Raw genomic sequence first — 27,992 nt, forward strand, 5'->3', positions numbered from 1 at the left:
CAAAATGTTTGTAAATTGTAAACAAAGTTCATTCTAAGTGACGTTTTCAATTTTCCAAAAGGTTATTTTCTTCATTTTTAACCAACTGACTTGGTAAATACTAAAACAACTATCCCTCTCAGGGTTGGTGAACAGCGCTAGATACATATATATACTGGTATATCTACCACCATTCACCTCCCCTTCGGGCAATAGTTGTATAACATTAGAAAATTGTCAAGAGCATACAAAACAACAATATCACGTGAAAAGTGCTTTGCACTGTAGCCGCTTAAACGTTGTTTTCATGTAAAAAACAAAACAAAACAAGAAAAGACGTCTCACTCGTTCGCTGCTCTCTCTCAATCGATTTGTCAATAACTCGTGCTTAAATGACGTTCCGTGCGCATTACTGCCAACGAGGGGCCTCGCGAAGACGCGAGGCTGCGAGGCGGCAGCCTAATAGAGCCGTACGCGATAGTTCCAGGGGCAGAAAAAATCTCGAATCCATGTAGTAGTAATGTATAGTAATGTAATGTAAGGCAACATTAATTACTTAATGAAGAACAGAGGAAGTATTGTTATTGAGCGATACGTGATACAGAACAGAGAATCCACGAGCCGTGTCCATACTTGTGAGTCCCGTGTTCATCCCGACTTATTCCTACTTGCATCATGCGCGTACGGCTGCGCATGTGCCCGCTGGAATTTGTTATTGCATGCCGCTAAGAAAAATAATAACGCCGTGAAATGTTTTGTCTTTGAAGTAAAATTAATAATTCGGAAGGGTTCATTAGCGCACCATTATTCTGTACGTTGAATATTCGCGGACTTTAATATGATCTTTTTGAGGATTCTAAGTTTGCTTAGAAGACCACTAAATTTTACGTAAAATGACATGTGCGCAACTTCCGACAAAAACACGAACTTCAGTATTTCGAATAATTTGCTATGTAAAGTCGGGATTTCAAATTCTTTATGCAGTAGAACAGTTTAGTTAACTATTTTCAAAAGACAAACTTAAAGCAAGGGGCACACATACACCAACCCATGATCCGCCTTCCCCCCTGCTGTCCATGGTTGCCACTGCCCGCTTGATATGGCTGTGCGCATGTGTGAGCTACTGACCAGGCCGTGGCTTGGTGGATGTATGCCTCTTGCTTTAAGTTTGCGCTATTTTCAAGGTGATGTTCTCTTATGCAATCGAATTAAGTTCAATCTATTTTTCATAAATTACTGTAATTCATGACATTTCTAAACAAATTGAACAGCTCGCGCGCACAGGGAAAATCTTTGCTCGCTGGCACTTAGCGATAGTTATAACTAGAATATTCTAGATATTTTATAACCTCTATGGAGGATGGGATGTAGTCGTGAATTTTAAGGGCCTGTTTACAGGGCGTTGGGGGACCCCAGGAAGGTGAGGTAACACGCTTAGGTGGGGTAACCAGCCTGTTCATATAATCTCTCATTTTAATTTGATTGCGTTTACATGATTGGTGGGGTGATCCGCCAAATCTTATCTCACCTATCTGAGATACCCCACCTCTATGTAAACAGGCCCTAAGATAATCAATTTTTCTCTTCTTTCTTCCTTGGCATTGATTTCATGACAGATAGGGTACTGGGCCAAGCTTTGTTAGAAAGCATTCAATGAGCAAATATGCAACGGGGGTGGACTCGAGGGCAATCCAGTACTATGGACTCAGTAACTCTCTTCGGGAAAAACTTTGTTGCTGGCAATTATAAAGAACCGTCGGCGTGAATTGTTAAGCCTCTTCCATAATGTTATATATGAGAGTTTTCTTATTTCATAGCAAGTATCCAACTTCATTGGTCACCACTACTCGCTACTATCCCGGATTCTATCCATACTAATTATAAAACCTCTTGTGATTGACCAACTCGCCCGGCTGTTTTCGATAAAACAGTCTGGGTGGTCTCCTTTTAGAAAGACCTACTCTCTAAAAAATGAAAAATAATTAATTCATTGTTGGCACAAACACCTTAAAGGATGTGCACTTTACCGGCTTGAATGAGATTGTTGTCTTGTGCTATGTCCATAATTGTATTGTATTGTTATTTATTTACCCACGAAGCACTTGATAGGAGTTCTTAAAAACTCATTTAAATGTTTCCCTGCGTTCAAGATCGAATAGGAATTTCAGTTGGAGGTGTTGGTTTTTGAGGAGAGTGCCCGGAAAAAAAACCTCTCGGAGCAAGGGAGAGATTCAGATTTCAGATTTTTTTTTTATTGCACTATTTCAATAGTTTACTAAAAATTACAATACATTACAGAAGTAAAATAAAACAGCATTAATATACATAAATCATCAAAGGTGAAATGTGCGCAGTGACCCAAGGAGCTTATTCTTTCTTGTTGGTCACTGCCACGTGCAACCTACTGGCGTAGACATTTTAGTGGCGTATAATAGAGCAGGAAAATTAAAAGTGCATAAAGTTATACAATTTTATATAGATATATAAAACAATGGAAATGATAATTGATAGTGAGGGCAGAGAAATCAAATTACTCATTGAGTATTTAAAAGGTACAGTTTGTATTGCTTGTAGAAGCTATTATAAGGAAGTTTTTCTTAATTTAGAGGAAATCCCAGATATTAGAACCAGCAAAAGCAATAGTGGCATCTCCATAATTACGCATTTAAATTAGGACACGTGTCAAATATGAACCTAGTATATGGCCTCGCTCTCGATGAGTTCTCCGTAGCTGAAGTGGATAATGGATAGAGCGCCAGCCCAGTGTTTGGGAGGTCATAGGTTCGAATCCTGTCGAGGACTCAGATTTATTCTTTGTCCCATTTCCACATTTGTCCATTTGTTTCAACAAGCTTAAAATTTACCATCCTTTATTCTTTCACCCTACTTGCAACTATATGATCTATACAGGGTAATGATTATTTTAAGTTAAGATTTTACTTGGAAAGAAACTGCGAAGAAGTCTTTCAGTCCTGCACACAACCCTCCCTTAGGAAGATGTTTAGAGAGAGGCCCCCTTTTTGAAAGTGTTCACTCATAGTTCACTAAGTCTTTCGTCTTTCTAGGAAAGTTAAGAAAAAGGGCAACCATGTAAGTACCCTGCGAGCAGAGGCCCTTCGATCTTCCTAGATAAGTCCGGACTTATCTAGGAAGATCGAAGGGCCTCTGCTCGCAGGGTACCATGTAAGTAACCATGAGCAAAATTGTTATCCATGAGGGAGACGACGAGTATCATCGCATTTTCAGGTAGAAGCCCCCCCCCCCCCCCCCCCTAAAATGGAGGCTGTCTTTCAAGATAGTCAGATATCCTGAACTTTATCTTCAAATCCCTCGAAAGTATTCTGCAAGGTATCTGTTACTCTTATTCGTTTGTTTAAGAAGTTGTCCCCATCTTGAATAAACCTCAGGTCGTCCTCAAGCGATCTCTTGACTCCGCGAATTCTCAAGTTAGATGTTTCTTTCAGGCCACTTATTCCATCAATTTCCACTTCTTGCGTTTTCTCCTATAATGAATAATAACGACATTCGAGTTTACATTTTTCATAAAAATACTCTCTATATTAAACAGATTTATCTTCAACTTAAGAGGCCTTGAAAACATGCTATAATGTTTAAATCACAAAAAATTTCTAGGTACATACATATACGTCTGCATTATTGACTGATTTTAAAGTAGCCGTGCGCCCCATCACATCAGCAATACAGTTTTGTTTCAGTGTAATACACGGGTTGTCATTTGCTTTTGTTGTTGTTCATTTGGACCACACCGAGATCAGTGTGTAAAGAAACATTTTTCTTACAATTTCAGTGAGCGTTATTGCCTGGTCGTCAGGTTCACTTAATTCAAGTGCATTCTGTCAGGCTTTCTCCGCAGGGCTCGGTTTATCCGAGGATCTTGCTTCATTCCAATTTTCTTTGCATTAATGAATTCAAGTGGGGAGTGAACCAGGCCAGATGAGATCTTGAATTTCTATCTCCAAGATATCGATCTACCGTATTGAAAGTTCCCCATATAAACACTTCAGTCTGTTTTGGGGCAAAACCTATTTCAACTACGGGGGCGCCCCTGTTTTGCAAAAAGCGGTAATATACTGAATGATATTAAAACTTGCAGTGAAGATAATTGAGAGTTTTTTCTTGAGTTTTTCATGACGCGAAAAACCAAGTTAGAAGTGGAAAATTCATGGTGTACCACGAGAAAGTATCGCATAGTTAATAATTTATCTCATGAACTCATCACGACCACTATCTGGTCTGTGTATGGCGGGAAAATGAGAAGGCCGCAAGCATCCCAGGGATTTTTTTTCGGGAAATAATACCCATTGTGTACCCAGCCAATCAGGGATAAGCAATTTTTTAACATACCTGGTGTATATTCCTGAGCCTGTTTACAAAGAAGTCCTGGACTGCTTTAATCTCTTGATCGCTTGTGGGCCAAACATACTTCAACCACTCAGAGACATCGGTACACGGTAATACACTGTTTAACACTGGAACTCCAACCGCAGAAAACAGAGCTGGATGTGACAAAAAACCGTAAGGTCTTGTGTTATTGTTATGTGTTAATTCAGGTTGAAGCTGCTTGAAACACCAACAGCAATAAAATAATTACAAACGCCCCTGGATGTCATAATTTTAACAAACAACCATTTTTATCGAAATACGCTGTCGGTCTAAAACTAGAACGTAGTATCTAAGAGATATTGATCATCTCGTTAGCTTTCGGTGGATTAATTTTGCAATATGGCTTTCATTTTTTATTTGTAGTTTTATCCGTAACGCAAATTGTTTAGTTGTGACGAAATAAGAAAACAAGAGCTGTATTTAAGTAATTCTTCAGCGGCAGGAGAACACTTTCAACACTTACCCGCGTTCCCCCCCACAGTCATTGCTCCGAGCAGCCCATAACATATCATTCTGGCTGGTAAACTTGGGTTAACCAAGCATGAGCGTAAACTATTATCCTGGAAAGAATTCTCGTTCAGTTGGAAATCTTCGCTTCTCCACATGGGCTGATTCAGTTGGAGAGACAGTCTGCCTGGCCCATCTGCGACTTGCGTCAAACAATTCCATATTTCATCTAAGTGCGTCTTCAGCTCTCTGTCTTGTTCCACCATCTCCTGTAGTCGCTGATTAAGGCCATCGCGACACCTTTCTAAAGCATTCTTCGTTGAAACTCGGTTCCGCAGATCGCGTTCTATTTGATCTTTGAATGCCCTCAATTCGCGGTCTTGCTGAAGGCGCCCCATGACGTCAATAAGGGCGCCTGAAATTTGGGAGAGATGGGTGTTTATGGTTGTTTCTGCATCAGAGATGTTCCTCATCCTTCGTGAGACTCGCTGTATTCGTTGCTGTTTGCGTTGATCCATTATTCTACCCAAGTTAGCTGATTGGGTCTTTGCTTCCTCTACAAATTTTTGCAGGTCGTACTTCAACGTGTCAAACTTTAGGGCTCCTTTTGAGGCTTCGATCAAGTTTCGTTCAAATTCTTCAAATCCTTTTGAACCTTCCGTTTCATCCGCTGATTTGGAACTTGTGAACTGCGTACTGTGAGTGGGCGTAGTTTCAATCTACAAATAAAGTTTGCAAGTCATTGACCAGGGCATTCATGCCGGAGATAAAGATCTGCACTAATGGCTAAGACCTTCATGGGCAGTTTGTTGGCCAGTTTATTCAGTAATCAGAAAAGCATTTTAAGGCATTTATTCTGTGATCAGTCTGAGAAAGGGCTAGGAAATGAGGGTGATGGTGATAGTAGTTATGGAAATGGGTAGTCACGCTCACTCTGTTTTTATTTCTGGCTCAACTCAAAAACACTCAAAAATCCCTGAATATGCAAAAGACTTCAAAAATGAATGGCTTTACATAAGAGGGATTAATAAGGAATTTGTGTATTTGATTAATAAACTGGATTTATTAAATCATGGATTATTTGAGACTAAAATAGCTAATAGAGTTAAGAATATTATGAAAGAATTGTTAAGAGCACAAGAAAAAGGTAAATTAAAGAATATTAGTAATTTATTTTACCAAGTGATATTACTTTTAATTTAAATTCTATTAATAAAAATTTTGAATCATATAAACTACGTTATGATGCTTTTTGTGATGATGATGATGATGATTTTGTTTATGGTAGTGATAGTGATGATGGAAATGGTGAGTATTTAGTTGATGGTAAACCTTATCCTGGTTTTATAAAATTTTATGATATTTTTAAAAAAATTTATAATCAAATAAAAAACGAAGATAGTGATAGTGATTATGAAGATGATGATATAATATTACTAGATAGTGATAGTGATGATGATTTCTAAACTTATAACATTTTTGTTACAAGTTTAAAGAGGATTAATTAATATAACCAACTAATAAAAATGGAACCAAGATCAAGAGAAACTACTCCTACAAAAGAGGATTTGGAATTTATAGTTGATGATGGTTATAGACATGATGAGGATCCAGATTATGTTCCAAACGAAAAATTTATTCTTAAAGGACCAGAGTTTAAGAGATTAACCAGAAATGCTAAAAAACTTGGTGCAGAAACACTTGATTATTCAACCCGAAAAAATAATAAATATATGGCCACACTTCCAGGTGGAAAGAAAGTTCATTTTGGGTCACCAAAATATCCAGACTACACTATTCACAAAGATAAAGAGCGAAGAGATAAATATCTTGCTAGAGCGATGAAGATTAAAAATAAACAAGGTGAGTTAACTTATACTAATCCTGAATCGAGTAACTATTGGTCGACTCATCTTTTATGGCCTAAAAAATAAAATTAATTTTTTTTAAATGTGGTTTAAAGATTATCTAAATATTAATAAAATGCAGTTAACAGCTTACGAAAATCTTACTCCAGAGAATATTATCTTTAATGAAGCCAAAGAGTACAAAGTCAAAAATAGCAAGATTAAATACAAACGTATTCCAATTGAAGTCAAATATCCAAATAACAAAAAAGGACCACTTGTAGTTGAATCTCCAGTTCTTTTTAGTTTTGGTGTTAATGAAAAGAAAAATCAAGAAACAGGTAAATTAGTTGGTTATAGTATTCCAGTATGTCTTTGGTCTAAAGATAGTGAACCTAGTAGTAAAGAAAAAGCATTTTTTGATGTTATTAATAATGTAACAACTCTATCTCAGCAACATTTAGAGAATGAATATGGACCGGATCTAGCATCATCTTTATCTTCACCATTTTATTACAAACAGGAAGAATATACAGACAAGAAAGGAAAAAAGAGAACAAAAGTTGATGAATCATCAGCGCCAGTTCTTTACGCAAAACTTATTTACTCTGAGAAATCAAAGAAAATTCTTTCACTATTTAAAACAAAAGGAAATAAGGATTTAAATCCTTTTAAATATATCAATCAGTACTGCAATGTTAAAATGGCACTAATAATCGAAGGAATATTTATTAGTAAGACTGTTACATCTTTACAAATAAAAGTACATGAGTGCTATATCAAACCATTAAAACCTAGGGAGTCTTTACTAACAATTGAGGAAGAGAGTGAGGATGAAGAGATAAATGATCAAGTAGTTGAAGACTTAATTTTATCTGACGAAGAAGATGAGTAAATAACTATTTTTAATACAATATTTGTATTAAAAATCAACCAAATCCTTCAAACTCACCCACGAGTTAAATTTATCAGGATATCCATTCCATTTTACTAATGCCATTTTTTTCTTATTATCCCTCCTGATTATCTTTTCTATTCTAAATGTTTGTTGTTTTGCTTTTTGTAAGTCTTGATTGTAAAAAGAACCTTTAATCTCTTCTCCCATCAAATCAACAATGCTATATGTAATAGGTTTTGTTGGTAAAACTTTATCAATTACAAATATTTCTTCTGTCCAGTTTGGTGTGTAACCTTTATCAAATACCTTTCTCTTATACTTAGAAATTCTAACACGATCACCAACCACAAAATTTGATTTACCAGGTTTTAAGTAAATTAAATCACCGTATAAATTAGACCAAACTTTACGCTCATTTTTCTTTTTACTAGCTTCAACAGGTGACATTTTAATGCTAGAGTGTCTCGCATTATTGTAGTCATTAACCAGTTTATCTATTTTATCCCAGTAAACAGTGTTGTTATTCACAGTAAACATCTTCCACATTCTGTTTTTCATTGTTTTATTCCATCGCTCAACAACACTAGATTTCTCTTCATTTTCAGTGTGATACAACTTAATTCCCTCTCTTTTCAGAAAATCTTTGAAATGTTTACTTATAAACTCAGAACCTTTATCAGTCCATAACATTTGAGGTTTACGTTTACTTTTGAATATGTCCTCAAATGCTTTACTGACAGTTTCAGTTTTTTTATCTTTCAATCCCTTAATCCATCCATACTTGCTAAACACATCTATAACCATTAGAAGATATTTAATCCCTTTATTCCATTTACTAAACTTTTGCATTTCAACTAAATCAGCAGCCCAGATATCATCAATCCCGTTTGAGATTACTGATCTCTTCTGAAAGTTTCTTGTGATTGGTTTGTGAAGTTCGTCGGCTAATTGTTGAGACCAATCACTACTCAACGCCGACTCGCGTTTAAACCAAGTCCAAGTTTTGGTTTTGTATTTATCATAGTTCTAGCCATAGCATGTCCCCATTGTCGCTCTTTCCAAGGAATTGCATCTAGTGATTTTACCATCTTTCTGTCAGCTTCATTTTTACATTTTACTTGTTCACTTTTTGGTTTATTTCCACAAACTGTGTAATCCACATCATGTTGCATACTAACCGCATCAGTTGGTCCTGTTGGTTGTTGGTAGATTTCTAATATATTACCCTCATCATCATGACGTAGTTGTTTATGAAGAGGATTACCAGGACCACTATAATTATGACCTGGTAAAACAAAACCTTTACTGGGTGCTACTTTGAGAATAGCATTGTGAATATCTAATCCTCTTCCATCCAACTCTGGTCTATCAGTTTTATATTTCTTTTTGGGTCTTACTTTGGTTGACAGCTGATCCATTGCCGATCCAACAGAATCTTGAATAAATGGAGTGAGTTTACTAATCCCATAATTTACAGCTTTCTTCTGAAGATTTTTATTTCTCATTAACTCGCTTGCTCCATATCGCCCCATTTCAACTGCTTTTTTACCCATCCAAGGTAAACCATAATGAACAAATCCGTCAACTGCTGTACCAACTACTGTATCAAAAAGACCTGAACCGTATTTATTTTTAACTTCAGCTAAAGATTTGTATATTTTGTTAGTTCCTAAACCATCATTAAAAAAATCTTTTACATGAGCATATCCAATTTGTTTGCCATTTTTCTTGACAATCATTATAGGATTACCTTTTTTGAGATAAAATTTTTTACCACCGTAACGAAAGACCCTTTTTTCACCCGTCCAGAAATTGGAAGTAAATATACCATCTTCTGAATTAACAACACCTCTAGCAATATCACCAGACCAATAATCTTTAAATGTTTGCTTTGTTTGAGGAAACAAGGTTTCTGAAATTTTTTGACCTACATTTATTCCTGTTTTGATTGGACCAAAAGCATCAAAAACACCTTTGCCCGCCATCACTGACGGGCTGCTTAGTTTTTTGACTTTCGTTTTTTCTTTTTTCCACTTCCACTTTGAGAAGTTGTTCCAGTTTTAACGTATCTAACTTTTTTATTTCCACAAACTGCGCATCTGCAAAAGAATTGAGTTCTACCTCTTTTATCAGTTTGGTAACCACTTGGCTCTGTGCAAGGAGTTACTCTTTTATCTACAATACAATATGATTCTTTCATTTAATATAATGTTTAGATAAATATGTATACTAGATCTAATTTTCTAAAAAGTGAACTTCAAAAGATATACAATAACCTAAATATGAGTTATGAATATGCTGATTTTGCTAGATTGGAAAATGACACTAGATTTATAAAAGTATTTGAGTTACTTATGGAAATAAGTGAGATATCAAATACACTTAACAAAGTTGTAAAAGGAAATTATCTATTTATATAATAAATGGAAGCCAAATTCTTTTCTGAGATAGAAAAAAAGATGGATGTTAAAACACTCAAAGATTTTGAGAAAGAATTAAGAAAAAAAATAGTAAATGAGTTTGAAACTCTTAGAAAGAGTAATGATGATCTTTCTAGAATACTAATGGCTGGTGAATGTGAGATGTGGGGAAAAATTCAAAATGAGGAATATTCTTGGTTGAAAATAGATAGTGATAAAAAGAATAAACTTTTTCGTCTTATTGAAATTTATTTGAAATTTGATGAAATAGTTGAAAGTGTTAAAGATTTAAATAAAAAAGTTGAGAGTGTTAAGAAACTAAAGAATTTGCCAGATGATAGTGAATAAAACTAATTAAAGAATAGAATTATTATATAAATGACAAACATGTTGGAGAAAAAGTTTGCTAATAACGAATTAGGGATCGAAATGAATTCTTATATTGACAAACAGCAAAATGTTTGGTTTCGAGGAAAGGATGTTGCTGAGATTCTTGGATATAGTAAACCACGAAATGCTATTGAGAGACATGTATCTAATAACCATAAAATGCTTAAATTGTATTGGGGCCCTGAAACAGGGCGTCAACAAAATGACACCAGGGGCCCTGAAACAGGGCGTCAACAAAATGACACCAGAGGAAAATATTGTATATTCATAGATGAGGCCGGTTTTTATGAACTTGTATTTAGTTCTAAATTAGAAGCTGCTAAAAAATTTCGTGATTGGGTATTTACTACTGTTCTTCCATCCATCCGTAAATATGGCCAGTACAAAATGTTTGATAGTCCTTGGAATAAGATGATAATGATTGGTAATGAGACAGACCTTCATTACAAAGTAGTTCAACTAATTAGAAATTATTATCCAGATTCTATATTAGTAGCTGGATTGGGAGAGAATCAAGATACAGAGGAAAAAAGACTAGATTCCTATAAGAAAGGATATCAACGAGGACAACCAGATCTAATGATTCTAGATTATCACAGGGAATATAAAGGTCTCTGTATTGAATTCAAATCACCAACTAACAATTACTGCATATCAGAATCTCAACTGAAGATGAAAGAAAAGTATCGTAGTAATGATTACGCATTTATTCTAAGTAATGATTACGATAAGATCAGCAAACTTATCCATAAGTATATGGCTGGTGTTCGTATTCTTTGTAAATACTGTCCAAAAGCATTTCGTAACAAAAAAACGCTAAATAAACATTACAAGGTTATTCATAGAATTGAGAAAAATATTTAATTTTTGATATTAATTTTAATATCAAAAATATATTACCCTCCAAAGTATGCCTTTATAAAATCGCTGTTGTCGTTATCAAAATGTGGGTTATGTATTACATCTAAAATACTACTACCCCGCTGTCTCTCAAACAGATAATATAAACACCAATAACCACATAGAACAGTACTACGATTTTGTATTTCATCTGTTGAGTAAACTATGCGCTTTTTAGCTGTATTAAAATACTCTAATGCTTCATTTGGCATTATTAGTCCAAATGGATCAAAGTACTCAACTACATTGTCTATATTTCTATAACAAACCCAGTGTGTTCCAGGACCTTGTATATCATCTAAATTAATTATTCCACATTCTTTTTTTATCTTATGAGGTAGTCCATCACGACTAAATATTCCTCTGAAATGTTTAATACCAAGTCTTTTTATCCATTTCATGAGGTCAAAGTTGGATAGAGGTTTAATTAAAAAATGGTGCCGAGAATGGGAATTGAGTTAAATGGGCTGTTTTTTCCTAGTAGTAGACCCTTGCCTTTGGATTTGGGCTTTTTTTTTTTTAACCCCCATTCCAATTGGATTGTTCCATGTACCGATAAAGGGTGGTGGGTAATAAGGATAACCTTCACCATGTGTTGGTGGGGGAGGAGGATGTGGAACGTATACATTTGCTGTATTAGATGATCCACGTCTATCAACCTGAAGACCAGATCCAAACATCTTAGATACTAAACTAATTGCCATTGGAATTCCAATAGATGCAAGAGTTCCAAGAAATCCTCCTTCTATCTGTTTACGAGTTGGTTTAATTACCAATCGTCCTCCTGTTTGATAAGCTTTGTTAATTTGATTTATTTGTGATTTGGTAAATTCTCTTACAATAGCTGGTAACATTGGGATAAACTGTGGGAGAATTGTGATTCCTTTTCCAAATATTTTATTTAGTCCAATTTCTCCAAGTGCAGTAGCAGCACCAGTTGCTAATGCAGGAGCAACTTTTGAAATTCCTTTTACTGCATATGGTAGTACTCTTGCTCCAAGAGAAGCGAGTGATGAAAATAAGTTTCCACCATGTTTTACAGAACGCCTAATCTGTGTTTTACTTATCTTTATATCTGATCCTGTGCCATTTGCAATAGATTTTTTTATTTTAGAAATTTGTCTTCTGGTCAACATTAACTCATCAGATCCTCTAAGATGTGAATGTTTTAATCGAAGAGTTAGTGGTGATTTATTTAATATTGCAGAAGCCAATTTTGACTTTTGTCCATCTGTAAGTTTTACACCGTATTCAAAATAAGTAGTCATTTTTATTTTATTACTTAGATAACAAGTGGTTTAGGAAGTTCAATTACATCCCATATACTTTTCTTAGGTTTATTATATTTTTTTAATGTATTTTTAATAATTGTATCTTGTTTAGTTTTCAAAGACTTTAATTTTTTTGATTTCTTAGCATTTTCTGTTTTTAAAGTCTCTAGTCGGTCTTGCTGCTTTAAATTCTTTAATTTTTTGGCTTTCTTAGCATTTTCTGTTTTTAAAATCTCAAGTCGATCTTTAGCTCGTTGCTTTATCCGCGAATGATTTAAACTAGTAACATAAGGCAAAGTTTTTTTAAACTGAGTTTTACTGAATTTTAAATCAACTTTTTTATTAAGTTTTTTTGCAACTTCTACTTTTTTGATTTGGGTATTTGTAAGAAAAACTTTATAAGGTTTTTTATTAGATGTAAAGTCTAAAGTTATAATATTGTTTTTTCCAAATTCTTTTATTTGTGATGGAGTTAAGTTTATAACATATTCGAAGTATTTATTTTCTTTTAAAAAAGGATATTTTTCTAAAGTTACTGGTGGATAAATATCAAAAGGATTTACCATTTTTATTTTATTTTTAGATTAAGCTCGAAGCAATAGTTTTCCATCTTGTTGTGATATTTCTGCTATTCTTTCATGTAAGACTAATGCGTAAATATTATAATCAGCGTTTGGATTAGCAGTTAATTCATAATGAAATGCTAATTTTGTGACACCATCTTTGATATCCATTTTTTGTTTTGTTAGGTCAAAATAAACAAAAGGAAATAAATTTTTAAAGTTACCTATATTAAGTAATGATCCACCTTGATAATCATTATTTGCATTGACAAATGACATTACATTTCTAAAAACTCTTGACATATCTGTAGAAGGTTTAAAATGAATATTTGGGTATTCGTTTCCATTTGCAACTTCCAGGTAACAATCTCTTACATTAGCATTATTTGGTAGATTAAAAGTGTCGTATAAAAATGGATTTGCTGTTTGTGAATCAATTCTTGCCGTGTTAATTCCAAAAACAAATACATGCCTTGGTTTTGAAATAGCATTTGTAATTCTAAAATGTCCTGTCTGTTGCTGTGAATTATTTGATCGCTCTACTACTTCATTCAGATATACCCATTTGTAAGGTTTTAAGGTAATTTTCCATATACAACTTTTGCCCTTCTGAATTAAACGTAAGTTTTGGAATAAAAAGTTGTAGTCTTGTTATAATAACTCTACAATTATCAGCTGCTTGAAAAATTAAATTTGCATCTTTTTCAATTTCAATATTTAGCTCAATTTTTGTATTTGGAAGTAATTTATCTTCCAATGCTTCAAAGAAAGAATATCTATTAAGAGGAATTTCACAGTTTACTGTGGCCGATGTACCTAGTAGTGTTTTTCTTTTATGAAAACCTTTATTATAAGTTGTTTTTCTTTTAGCTAACTGATTTGTGCCACTAACTTCAAATTCTCTTTCCTCTGCATTTCTTGATGAATCAAGAAAATAAAATTCGTTTGTAGCAACACTCTGAGCATATGAAGGATTATACTCAAGAAGATTTTTAATATTTACAACATGATTTGCATAATTACAACTATATACTTCTCGGCCATTTGCTATGATACTTAATTTTTCTATAAATGAGTTACTACCATTTACAATTCCGTTATGGTCAGCAATCGCTAAATTTCCTCCATCTGCCAACTTATTTACTTTAAAATCCATTGACAGCCTTGCGTTATACCAATCAAAAGGAGTAGTTTCTCCTGTGTTATCAGCAACAAATCTAAGACCTGTTTTAGTTTGGTGAGCGTTATTTGCTGGAGCTGTATCTAGAGACTGTTCCAGGTCAAATACAACATCCTCATATCTATCTAAATATTTTGGATTTCTAAAAGACTTCATTTTATTTTAATAATTATATAACTTTCTCTTACGTGTTGAACTTCCACTAAGAAGGTTATTTAATGTTTGATCTATCTCTTGTTGACTTATTGTTTCAACATTTTTATTAAAAGTAACTTTTTTGTTGGAGGGAGCAGCCTTTTCTTTTGATAACATTTGCACTATCTTATCACCAGCCTTTTTACCAACATGTTCACCAGTTTTTGTTGCAGCCATTGTTACCGCTTTTTTAGCACCTCTTTTAGCAGCTTTTTTCATTGTTTTTCCAAATATTTTTTTACCAACCGATTTAAACACATCCATCATTCCTTCTCCATAAATATGTTGTCTTGTATATCTTCCCAATTCAGGGTCAAGTCTCATTTTAAACTCTGATTGACGCATCATTTTATTTTAATAGTTATATTACATCGAGTGAAGTATCAAAGTCATAAACCAATCTATACCGTTAAAATTTACTGGTCTTCCAAGTGAGTCTGTAACATAGATTCTCATTTCATCAATGTGAAATGAAGAGACATCACAATACAATGGTCTTTTAGGTTCAAACGTAAATGGAAAAGACCTTGTGAGATTGTCTGTTGGTATTACAGCAATGGTATTTGTATTTATTCCATTTACAATACTATTAGTTATTGCGGTTGTGTTTATATTTAACACATCAATTGAATTTGTTATATTTGGTAGTTTTGTTCCATACTCTGTTTTTGTAATAAGTTTCTTTTCAAATCCAATTAGCTCTCCAAATTTTGTTTCTCTCAGATCAAGTTGATAATCACCATCAAGTGATATTAACACTCGATAGGTAGATAGTATAAAAGTTAGATTGATTGAATACTCCTTTTTCCCACTTGAATCTGTTGAGTGATGAGACTTTTGTGACATATATTGATGAATGTAATCATTGATATCTGAGTAGGAGTACATTCCATCTGTAAAAGTAATTGCTTGCCAGGTAGATCCATCATGAGTGTATTTGATTTTATTGTTTACATAATCACTTCTAATGTTGTACCAAGAATAAGTCATGGACAACCGATCAAGAGCAAGTTGATGTTTCTTTTCAGGGTCAAGTTTCAGAGTTGGATTAAACTTGATATTAAAATCACCAGGTCTGCTTGTGCCTCTTTTTTCCCTGTTTATTGAGGAAATGTGAATAGCTCGTTCTTCCATTTATTTAATAGATATATAATTTTTTAGTAGATCGTTAAGTTGTTTTTTTGAGATCACTTTCATTTGGTTAAGAAGATGTGCTATTTGAGAAAACTCAGGTATTACACCATTATTCCCAGCAAGAATTGAACCACCGAGTAATTCAAGTCTGTCTAGAAGTTGATGTGGGTTGTTAAAGTAAATCATTCCAGAGCCAGATTTTGTTTTATAATACTTAAGATTACTTAAATTTGTTGCATATATGCTTAATATGTTAAAATTTTGTATAAATTTTATTGTGTTTTCATGTGGTTTTTTACTAATTGGTTTAGCTAAAATATAGCCGTTTGAGTCACGTGTGAAAAATGCAGTATTTTTTATTGCTTTAGTAGTATTTTCTAAATCTTCGTGAACATCTTCAATTACTTTATTAATTGTAGAAACATCCTCTTTAAAATACTCAGAAGGGAGTTTGTAATATTCGTTATTTTTAAGTATATCTTGTGATTCTTTACTCATTAAATATCTATCGAGATCTTCAGGTGTAAATTTTGCTATTTTTGATCCCTCATCTGATGTAGAGGGTAAAACTACGTCATCTTCTTTAGGCTCTTCAAAACCAGGTAATTGAGCCAAATCCCATTTTTTTACCTCATCCATTTTGTCGAATCCTTCAGTTATAGCAAGTCTGTTTTGATTAAGACCTTGTGTAAGAGCAAGTTGATTAGCTTGAAGTTGTTTTATTAATGAGTCTTGCTGTTTATCAATACTTTTTTTAACACTATCCTGGGATTCAATAAGTGGTTTAAATGTTTCTTTAAAACCCTCTCTCATATTTTGTTTTTGCCATTTTGTTATTTTTATAACATCTCTCACCTGTCGAGTCAAAGCATCAGCTTCAATTTTATTTCTTGCAAGTTTTTTGTATTCTTCAATATTCATTTATATATTCTTTAGATAAATGGAAATACCAAACTATGATAGTGGTGACAACCCAGATAAAAAATATAAACAGTTATTTCCTTACATGCCATCAGACACATTTCGGATGTTAATATGTGGAAACAGTGGAAGTGGAAAGACTAATCTATTATACCATATGTTAATTAAACCACTACTGTATTATGATGAGATTTATCTTTACGCACGTAATTTAGAACAGGATAAGTATCAAAAGCTAATTCAAAAAATGAGGGAGTTAAGTCATAAATTGGGATATGAAATACTTCATGTTAGTAATGATGAAATAATCCCAGTGTCAGAAATGGATTACGAAGACAATCAAAAACTTGTGATATTCGATGACTATGTTTGTGATAAAAACCAGAGACAACTGATTGATTATTTTATTCAAGGACGACATAAGAATTGTTCGGTGGTGTATCTAAGTCAATCGTTTTACAAAACTCCAAAGGACATTCGGCTGAATTGTTCTCATTACTGTTTATACGAATTTCCATCATCAAGGGAAGCCAACAGAATATCATCTGAGTTAGGAGTAGGTAAAGAAGATTACCACGCAGCAACTAAAAAACCGTATTCATTTTTATACGTTGATAAACCAAGAAAACGTATTGCAAGAAACTTTACTAGTAATCTAACCAATAATTAAAATGGGAATATTTAACGAACAATCTTTAGATCATCCCTTTGCTAGGGGAGTACAAGGAGCACCAGGAGTTGGATTTAATCTCACTTCAAGTGGGGATTATGATATGATAAATAAAAAACTAAGAAATGTTGGCGCACCTAGTGTTAATTCTGATGCTGCTACAAAAAAATATGTTGATGACAATTCCACTGGATCACCCAAAACATCAAATTTAACAGTTGATTCAAACATTAATATGAATAATCATCGAATTACAAATCTTGTCGCACCACAGGATTCTAAAGATCCAGCAACAAAATATTACGTAGACAACACATTTCTTGACAGAGATGGATCTTACCCAATGAAAGGAAATCTTAATATGGACAACAATAAAATATTAAACATACCATCTCCAACTGGTCCTAAACAACCAACACCATTAGCTTTCACAGATTTGAAATATTTACATGTTGCTGGAACAAATAAAATGACTAGTAATCTAAACATGGATAATAAAAAAATAATTAACCTTAGACCACCAACAGCCTCCACAGATGCTGCAACCAAAAAGTATGTCGATGATATAACTTCTTCTGGTGGAAGTAGTGGAAGCCGTTTAGACCTATCTAATTATTTAAAAAAAGATGGTAGTGTTGCAATGACAGGTCCACTTAAAATGGGAACACCTTCTCCTAAAAATTATTATCAAATTAAATTCTCATTATGCTGCTACAAAAGGTTATGTAGATAAAAACTCTCTTAGAATAAATGGAACAAAGTCAATGAATGGTAACATAAATATGGGTAACAATCTTATTGAAGGTTTAGGTCAACCACAAAGTAATTCTGATGCAGCTACAAAAGTTTATGTGGATCACCGTTTAAATATGAGGTTAAAAAAAGATGGAACAGAAGCAATGACTGGTAACCTTAATGTTGGTAATAATAAAATAGTTGGTCTTGCAACTCCAGTGTCAAACACAGACGCCGCAACAAAGAAATATGTAGATGATAATAGTGGAGGAAGACCAGACCTGTCTGATTACTTGGAAAAAGATGGTACTGTTGCAATGACTGGAAACTTAAATCTTAACAACAATAAAATAGTTAACCTCAGTGACCCCACCACAGATAAACAAGCTGCTAATCGCGTATGGGTACGTAAACAAATAGACCGCCTTGATCATCATTCTGGAGACGCCTCAAGTGGTGTATTTACTATAACAGATCCAGATGCACCAACGACTTTGTATCTACAGTTTGTCTCAGGTTCATCATTTGATGATTTTTTTTTTACAACATCAGCACCTGGTCAACCTCTTGTAGGGTGGACACCAACTGCTAACACATACATTAACAAAATAGAATTTCAATTTGGTTCGCGGAACGTAAACGTTGACTTTTTATGGTTTATTCCTAGAGACATTTCCCACTCCAATTCTAAGTTTTGGATAAGTGGAAATCGCACTGGCACTTGGTCATTAATTATTCACAAGTCTTGGAGTTATGATATGTCAGGAGTAAAACTAAGAACCCGTAACAATCCAAATCACACTGCTATCACTTGTCGGCTATTCACTGATCTACCAAAAGCAATAACCAAACCACTTAAGAGAATAGAAATCAACACACCTAAAATTGTAATAAGTGGAGTTTTAAAAGCTGATGTTAACCTTGGTGGTAATAAAATAGAGAATCTGGGTCTACCAACCCAAGACAATGAAGCAGTAAACAAAGGTTATGTCGACAATCTAGTTCATCTCACTGCAGTTCAACCAAGTCATTACAAAAATGAGTTTGATTATCTTATGTCAAGTGGATCTCAATGGACTGATGAAATAGATGGAGGAGTTAGTTTTGGCATAAGAAGTATAGGAGACTTAGCACCAAACAAAGGAAACTTTCACGACTATAATCACAAAGTTATTTACATGTCTATAATCAAAAATTCTCAAGGTAAATTTATTTATAAGATGGGAATTAATTTTTACAGACTAATTGCAAATACTGATTACACATTGTGTTTGGAAATACTCAACACTGATTATAATCTTTGGAATAATACTAAAATAAGTGTTGACAAAGGAACTTCAAAAGGATTGTCAATTGGAAATGTAATTGTAAAAAAACTATCCCATAGGTATACTGATCCAAAAGGGCAAACACAAACTATGTACTACCACGGAATAATAGTTAATTTCCGAAAGTTGTCATCTGGTAATAAGTTCTTTCTTCACATTTTGGTTGATATTCTTCGTGGTGGATATAACTTGAATTCATATCCGAGACAGTTTTTAGGGGTTTATATGATTGCTTATGGTATTATGGGTACATTTAGCAATATCGATCCAGATAAAGTTTATGACTATCACACCGCATTTGACGTCAAACCAACAGAAGTGGTGTATAATGTTGATATTAATGCAAATCAAAAAGAAATTAAAAATATCAAACTTGACCGAAACAGTAATAATAGTGCTGCAACAGTTGCATTAGTAAAAGAACTAGCTCCTCACACTAAAAATACTTTATACAGAAATTATTTTGAAGAAGTTTTTGATTTTACTGATGCAAATAATTACAAATTAAGTAGAGGAGTATCTGGTGTTGTTTTTAATTATTTGAAATCTATTACTGGTAATTCTATAAGAGATATTGGTATACCTAATAGAACCATAGATGATATAAGAGAAAAAGGTTTAAATATTACGAATTATAATATTAGTTTTTCTCCTCCTATTGGTATTACAAAATATACTTTATGTATTGTTTTTAGTCATTGGAGAAATAGGAGTTTTACCCTAACTAAATATTTATCAACAAACAATAATATTTTAGTAAAATTGGATTATAATAAATCAAACAATAAAGTAACTTTAACTGTCAACAAAACAACTCAAAATTTTAGCATGCTAAGTAGTTTTAACGGAAAATTTATTGTTTTATGGTTAGCAGAAAATCTTAGTGCAAATGTTACAAAAGTTTCAATAAGTAACTACAGCTCAACATTAACTATACCAGCTGTTAATTACAATGCTAATCAACTTTGGGAGTTTACAACTGAAGATGGGGTGATAAGTAAGTTAATGTACTCTCCAAAATTTTACGACATCGGCTCTGAGCAATTTCACAAAGTAATGCTTCAAGAAAAGTTAAGTGGAAGTTATATAATGTAAATATAAAATGAAAAGAAATAGTATTAAAAAAAAGAGTATTTTTGAATTTAATCATATTGATAAATCTTTATCAGAAGAGCAAATAGAAACTATAACAGACCTTTATAAACATTACCATAAGAAACATTGGTGTTATAAAAAATCTTATAAATCTTATAAATTTCTAGATAATTTTTTTACTATTTCTAGTTTATCTCTTATTACTGTTGGCACTATCTCAGGAGGGTTGACACTCAATCCTATTATTCTTGGAGTAATCAACGGTGTAGGAGTAATTGTGGGTGGGGTTGCAAAAAAGAAGGATTTTAAGAAGAAGATAGAAACAACAAAAATGGCATATACCACTTATAAAAAAGTTCTTGTTGAATTACGATCAGCACTCAGAGGCGATGAGTGGAATAAAGAAGAATTTATAGATCGTATTAAAATATTAGATGAAATAATAATTGATCATTGCCCATCAAGTGCTGATAACTTTGTAGAGAAGTATAAAAAGAAATTTAATATGGATTAAATATTAGTGTTAATATTTAATCATAAGTATCTAAAGGTATATTTTTGATTATGTCGACAAAATAAGTCATAGAGCAACCCGTCGAATCGACGGGTTGGTTCAAGCAACCGTGCGTTTCGTGCTGGTTGCTAAAAAGAATTTTTCTTTTGTGATTTTCTGATACATGTTTTCGAATAGCTTGATTAGTATCTTGATAACCTAAAATAGTAGCTACTTCTTTTGCTCGAAACCAAACCTGGCACTCTTCATCTATATAAGATTTAAATTTAATCCCAAGATTTTTGTTTATAAAAACTTTTTCTAAAGTGTTTTCCATTTTATTTTATATTTTATTTCTTTAAGCCTTTATTAATTTTCTATCTAAACAAATTATACAATTTTGTTCTCCTCCAAGGGGGCCCTGAATTGGGGCCTCCTTTTTATATTTTTTACTTACATGTTTTTCTATTGCATCACGTGTTCTCTTGTAACCAAGTATTTGTGCAACCTCTTTTCCCTTAAACCAAACATTACAGTCTTCATCAATGTATGAGTTAAATTTTATTCCAAGATGTCTATTTATAAAAACTTTTTCTAAAGTGTTTTCCATTTTATTTTATATTAAATTAACGAGTACCACTTGGAGTCTTTTATATTTTTTGAAATATAAAAATTATGGATATAACTTTTTCTCTCTTAAAAGTTTTTCAAGTGATTTAACATCTTTTCCATCCATAAAATCTTCCAATTGTTTTTTCTGTTCCTCATTCATTTTAAGGTTATACCCCTCAGCAAAATAAGCATCTTCATCTACTTCTTTTTTATGAAAATAAAATTGTTCTGGAGCACGAGTTTTTTCAAGTGCCTCAACCAATTCTTTTAGTTTTCTTCCTATTACAAGATCTTCAACTTCAACATAAATTTTCATAGGAATGTATTCATCAGTATCTAGTTGAATATATTTTCTTAGCTCGTAAAAACGAGTACGCTCTTGGTCTTTTTTCAACTCCTCTATTATTTTTAATAGATCCTCAGGTTCCTCAGGTTCCTCAGGTTCCTCAGGTTCTTTTGAGTAATCTACTTCCTCAGCAATATTAGCTAAAAATTCTCTTTCTTTTAGTGATGGATTGTTAAGGTCAATAAATCCAAGTATATCACCTAAAGATCTTTCCATTTCAACCAAGTAATCTAAAACAGATGGATGAAGTTTATACAACACTTCACAGATATGTTTTAGATTTAACAACGATCTAGGATTAATTTGTATACGCATTTTTTTTATTTAAACTATTTTTCTTTATTATATAAATAGATAATATTTTCTGTTTTGTAATGAGTATCATTAGTCAATAATTTTGGTTTTGTATCTGGAAATCTTTTTAAATGGTCGTAAACAGGACTAATACAACAAGTCCTATGATCTTTATCTCTTTTTTCTAATGTTCCTTATCCGATGCGACCTTCAAATACTTGTCCATCAGGAAATTCGTAATAATAAAATATTTTTTGTGGTAAACCAAACAATCTTTTATTTTCTTCTATTTTTAATTTGTAATACTCGATTCTTAAATTGTAATACTCATTTCTTAATTCTTTGAGGTAATCATTCTTTGATATTCCATCTGGTGAAATAGCGTCTTCAAAGAAATATTCAAATAAATCTCCACATTTAATTGAATCAAATATTTTTTTTGCTTCAAATTTGGGTGTACCAAGAACTCGCTTACTCATTTTATTAATAATATTTATTTTTTTAAACCTTTATAACAATCCCACCATTTTTCATAAATCTCTAAAGTTAGAGGACTAATCTTAAGTTCAATAAGTTTATACTTTTCACAACCCATCTCCTCCAAAATTTTTTTTGTTAAATAATTAATATTTATCATTCTCTTTCTAAAGTATTGTTTGTTTAGTATTTCCATGATATTATTATCTATTTTTGTTAGTTTATCGTAAAGTTCACATTTTTCTTCATCAGTTAGGTTTATTCTTTTAGAAATTTCATTTACCTTTTTCTCATAGTGATATTTCCTATGGTAAATACTCTTTTTTCTATAATGCAACCTATCCAAATCTTTTACATCAAATAATCCTAATACATGACCGTTTTCTGCACCACATTTTTCACAAATTTTGAGGCCAGTAACTATTGTAAAAAATTCAGTATTTGAGCAATTTGAACATTGTGCTTTTTTACTAACTTGTTGAATAGGTTTTTTATAATTATGAAGTATAGCTAAATATTTTTTTATTTCTTCTTCTGTATAAGACATTTATTATTTAATACTTTATTTATTTTTAAATAATTTTTTATCTAAAAGCCAAAGTATGCACTTTATCCTCTAAAACAATTCGCTTATCATCTTCATTACTTAGAGCTATTTTGTTAACTTCTTTAGAATATATATCATGTTTTTCACTTCTTATTATTTTCATACTTCTCATTTCTTTCTCACCTGAAAATAGACATTTAACATAATCATCAAAATCCATTGTCTTTTTTACAACATTTTTCTTTACTCCTTTACACTTTCTTACTTCCCTATCCTCTTCAATTTTAAAACTATAAATTTTAGGTCGCAGCCCAACAAAATGTGTTATCTGTTTTCCTGCTACTTCATCTTTAAACATTCCAATAACTTTTTTATTAGCTCCTGTTAGTATACCAGATTTATGATTTGAAGGATAATCTGAAGTGTCAAACTTATCTCTTACATCAGGACATATATCAAGATAAAAATCTTTTGTTTTAATCTCATACATTAGACTATCCGTATCTGTAAATAATAATTCTGCTTTATTTTTATATTTCTCTTTAATGTAGTTGTAATGAAAATTAAACATTAGTGTTTTTGATAAATCTAGAATTGCTTGACCAACATATACTGGTTTATTAAAATAAATTTCAGTCTTTTTCATATGTACTGCAATAAGATTTTTATCAAATATTGTTGCTCTTTCAAAGTTTGGACGACTTGTTAATTTTGCAGCTTTCTTACGATTATCCACCAGAATTATATTTTGTCTTTTTCTTATGTTTTCTATTGTTTTTCCAAAAACACTATTGTTCATTAATTTAAAAAAGTCTTTCTCAAAACTGTTAGATGCTGTTTTTCGAAGTTCTGTATTCTTTCTTATATAAGGTTCCATCCATGAACTTTGATAAAATGATATTCCTCTATGTACAGCAGTTATTATCATTCCCATTTCAAGATATTGTCTTAGATTTCTATAATGTACAACATAGTTTTTTCTTGGTTTAAAATGACAAATAAGTTTTTCCACACCATTAGCAATCATTCTCTCAGGTGCTAGAGGATAGTCATTATGTGATGTCCATAGTTTTTCAGGATACTCCAGATCTACTTCAAATATATAACCTTTTTTTCCAAGATTTGACATACTATGATTTGTTTTCTCCAAAATATCAATTACAGTTTCTTTTGTTAAATCACGCATCCATTTAAATCCATGTGTTGGAAGTGATTGTAACATTGCCCAACCGTAAAGATTATTAGCATCTAAATATTGAATAAAAGTAGACTCTTTATCAGGATTGTAATCTTTCATATATTTGTTATTTGCTTCTGAATATCTTTTTGATATGTGTGTTATACCTCCACGAATACCTTGCTCAAACATCATTAACATATCATAATCATACAATAGTTCTAATTCTTGACCTGTTTCTTTTAGACAAGCATCCCATGCTAAACCAGGTGATGTATAATAATGTGCTGGATCCAGATTGTAATGGTGGAGACAAGTTTTTCTAAAATTCTCAAATACATCTGCCAAAAGTAAAACATCAGACTTTAAGTAAAGATTGTGATAATCTCTGATTGTTTCGCAATTAAAAGTATTCCAAACATTAATAGCATGTTGATAATCATCATCTGATATACCTTCATCATTTAAGTAGGAGTAAAATTCTTCTTTTGGAGGTAGCTTTTTTTCAGATAGTTTTTCTAGAGAGGAAACATAATCATAAGGATAAACACCTTTACGAGTTAGTAAATCTACATTCTTCTTAAATATTTTTTTTGTATTAATAAAATCTTCTGGTTGTAAATTTCCAACAAGATTAGCAAGTGATGATTGAAGAAACTTTAGTGAATCTATAAATCGTACTTCAAAATTCAATGAAACCATTTCCCCAGTAATTTTAGATTTATACTCAGCAACTTTAATCTTTTTCGAAAACGAAATATATTTTTCCTCTGTTGATGGAATACAGTTTAAATCACCTGGTAAACAAGCAAGTTGCTTTATAAACAAATGTGCGTCATAACCTTGAAGATTATGAAATATAACTGGAAGAATCATTGGTTTTCTACACTGGAGATTGCAACTGTTATGTGCAGCTCCACGGTATTGTCCTGTAAAATGACAATGATCTCTAACTTTGTCAGTTTTTAATTCCATCTTACAAACATGGCAAAATTTCTCTTTATTAAATGATATTTTTTCTTCTTTTGTTAAACAAATAGGTTTTGGTCGAAGATAAAAATCGTTATAAATACTTTTAGTTACTTCTTCGAGTTTATTTACAAATATCTCAGCTACATTATCATCATTATTGTTTTTTGTATAAATAATTGGTTTAATTGTTATATTTTGTACTATTCCCTTAATATACAAACAAAATCCTGAAGGTTCATGCTTTTGGTAGTTGTAAGTATAAGAATACTCTGGGTTAGGGCTGCAATTATTTAATGGTTTAGTAAAGCATTCAAAATCTGCATAAACTACAAAAGGAATAGGAAGTTGTTTGTAGTAATTTTTGAAATTTAACATTGTTTTTGGTTCAGGCATTTTGACAACCACTGTTTCATTATTTGAACAATATAAGATATGTTTTTGTAATAATTCTTCTTTAGTGTAATGAGTAAAGCACTTTTTACAAATAAATATTTTTTCCTTACTTTTGGTTTTTTGAGACTTAATCAAACGATTAAAATTTTTAATTAGCGAATAATGTGAAACACCATCTTCTTCATATAAAAATAAGTCAATAGTATTTATACAATCTTTCTCCGCCATTCTCAAAGGATAAAAAATTCTTTTTTCATCAACTGAAAAAACATTAATTCCTGGAATTTCTGGATTAAGTTTTTCAAATTTGGAAATATCTTTTAATTTCATAGGAAAAATAATTCTATTAGTGTTAAGAGAATTTTCATACTTTTTCAAATCTTTTATTCGATAATCATTATCTTCTCTTGGATGAAGATATCTTAGTATACACCAAAGAAAACATTTTTCATCTTTGTTTTGAATATTAACTATTGCTTTTTTATTTGATATCCAATCAGGAAGAGGAATGTAAGACGACCCATTCGTTGGATTATATTCAACAGTATGAATTTCAAATTTATCAACTTCTTTAAAATGCCATGCACTTCCAGCTGCTTGATAAGCTTCAATATTTCCTTCAATTTCATCTTTACATAATTGAATTAATTTGTCAACATCTGTGGATTTAATATTAATATGTGTTTTTGTATGAAAGTAAGCTTTATCGTTTTCAATTCCTACAAGACCAACACTTTGTGAAATATTTTGTTTTTCCATAATACAAACCAATACCATCTTAAATTTTATATTTCGATGGTATGTAAAAAAATCTTTTAAATTTTTATGTATTCTCTCAAAAAACTCCATTGGAGTCAAACCAAAAATTCCTCTAATAATATATTTAACAGCAAAGTCTTCAAGAGCTGATTTTTCTTTTTCAAGTCCTAATTCATAATGTTCAAAAATAGCACGCTCAAGAGCTTTACGTAAATAAGGAGGAGTATCTTTGGGAATCTCTCTATTTTTTATACATTCCTCAAAATACTCATCAAATGTTTTTATCTTTTTCTTTTTATAATGTTGCGTCTCCACAACGGGAGTTTTAGGTTTTTTAATTTCTTTTTTTATATCAATATCTTTTCTTACTTTTTCTCTTGCTTCTACCAATTTTTTATATTGTTTAATTAATCTTTTTCTTGATCCTAATTCCTTATAATCTTTCTTAAGCCCTTCTTTTTCTGCTTCTACTATATTTTTTATTTCATCTAAAGACAAATTCTGAAATTGTTTATCTGTAACAAAGGGTGTACTACCCCACGAACCGTTTTCTTGGTTAGACATGACGTCTTATAATCTTATAATTAGATTATAAGACTTTAAGCTTTTTTTTAATCACTTTCACTTTCACTTTCACTTTCACTTTCACTTTCACTTTCACTTTCTTCATCTACACCAACATATTCTTCAAAAAGATCATTTTCAAATTCTTCTTCATATTTAATGTTAACATTGTTAGTGAAGATGATAAAATTCTCAAAAAAATCTTGAAATTCATCATCTGCAAAAAAGTCAGCATAAAAAGTGTTTCCCATATGAAAATATAGGTCGATTCTTAGATCAATTATTTTACTAACAGCACTTAATTTGAACTTTAATTTACTAATATTTTGAAGTTTACCCATTTTTTGAGCCTCCAAAACATCTTTAAAGTGTCTAATAAGTGCTCTTGCTCTTGAAGACCAAAAAACTTTTTCAAAAGAATCAGTATTATCTCCAAGAATTTGCATAAACTCACCACACAATTTATTAATCCCTCTTATGTAAAGCCATTCATTTTTGAAGTCTTTTGCATATTCAGGGATTTTTGAGTGTTTTTGAGTTGAGCCAGAAATAAAAACAGAGTGAGCGTGACTACCCATTTCCATAACTACTGGTGATGATGATGTTCTTCAATTACACTTGGTTTAAATTTTTTTTGATTTTTTCCATGTGTGGGTGTCAAAAAAAAAAATGATTTGTGTAAGGTGAATATGTGATGAAACAAAACCCAAACAATTGAATTAAGTATAACTTTGAATGTAGGATGGCATTTACAAAACAGGGAGTTTAAGATTAAGGGGCAGTGTGACCAGGATTTAGCACCGACTTTAGTGACTTTAGCTAAGAACGGATGAAGATGAAGTGGAGTTAATCTTTGTCAGTTGGAAGGACTGGCTCCATCCTTGCTTGTGGTTTCACCCATTTTGAAAAAAAAAAAACACTGATGTAGTTAGCACGAAAGTACTAATTGCTTATTGAGGTCATTATTTACGAGTAGCAATT

At 32.0% G+C, this 27,992-nt stretch overlaps 1 protein-coding gene and 1 long non-coding RNA gene across 3 annotated transcripts in view; both read right to left on the reverse strand.

The window, feature by feature from the left end:
• Positions 1–2,591: 2,591 nt before the first annotated feature.
• On the reverse strand, positions 2,592–3,244 carry LOC140938688 (uncharacterized). Its single transcript, XR_012165555.1, has 2 exons — positions 3,172–3,244; positions 2,592–3,078 (listed from the first exon to the last, which is right to left on the reverse strand). It is a non-coding gene; the product is annotated as an uncharacterized lncRNA (long non-coding RNA).
• Position 3,245: 1 nt separating this feature from the next.
• Positions 3,246–27,992, reverse strand: part of LOC140938687 (uncharacterized) — a 28,829-nt gene continuing 4,082 nt past the window's right edge. For both annotated transcript variants that reach the window (XM_073388189.1, XM_073388188.1), the window contains 3 exons: positions 4,847–5,549; positions 4,345–4,496; positions 3,246–3,482 (listed from right to left, as the gene is read on the reverse strand). In XM_073388189.1, the coding sequence (XP_073244290.1) occupies positions 3,279–3,482; positions 4,345–4,496; positions 4,847–5,549 (1,059 nt within the window). In that variant the 3' untranslated portion in view covers positions 3,246–3,278. The remainder of the gene's footprint in view (positions 3,483–4,344; positions 4,497–4,846; positions 5,550–27,992) is intronic.

The sequence above is a fragment of the Porites lutea genome, chromosome 5 (genome assembly GCF_958299795.1).
Source record: "Porites lutea chromosome 5, jaPorLute2.1, whole genome shotgun sequence".
NCBI lineage: Eukaryota > Metazoa > Cnidaria > Anthozoa > Scleractinia > Poritidae > Porites > Porites lutea.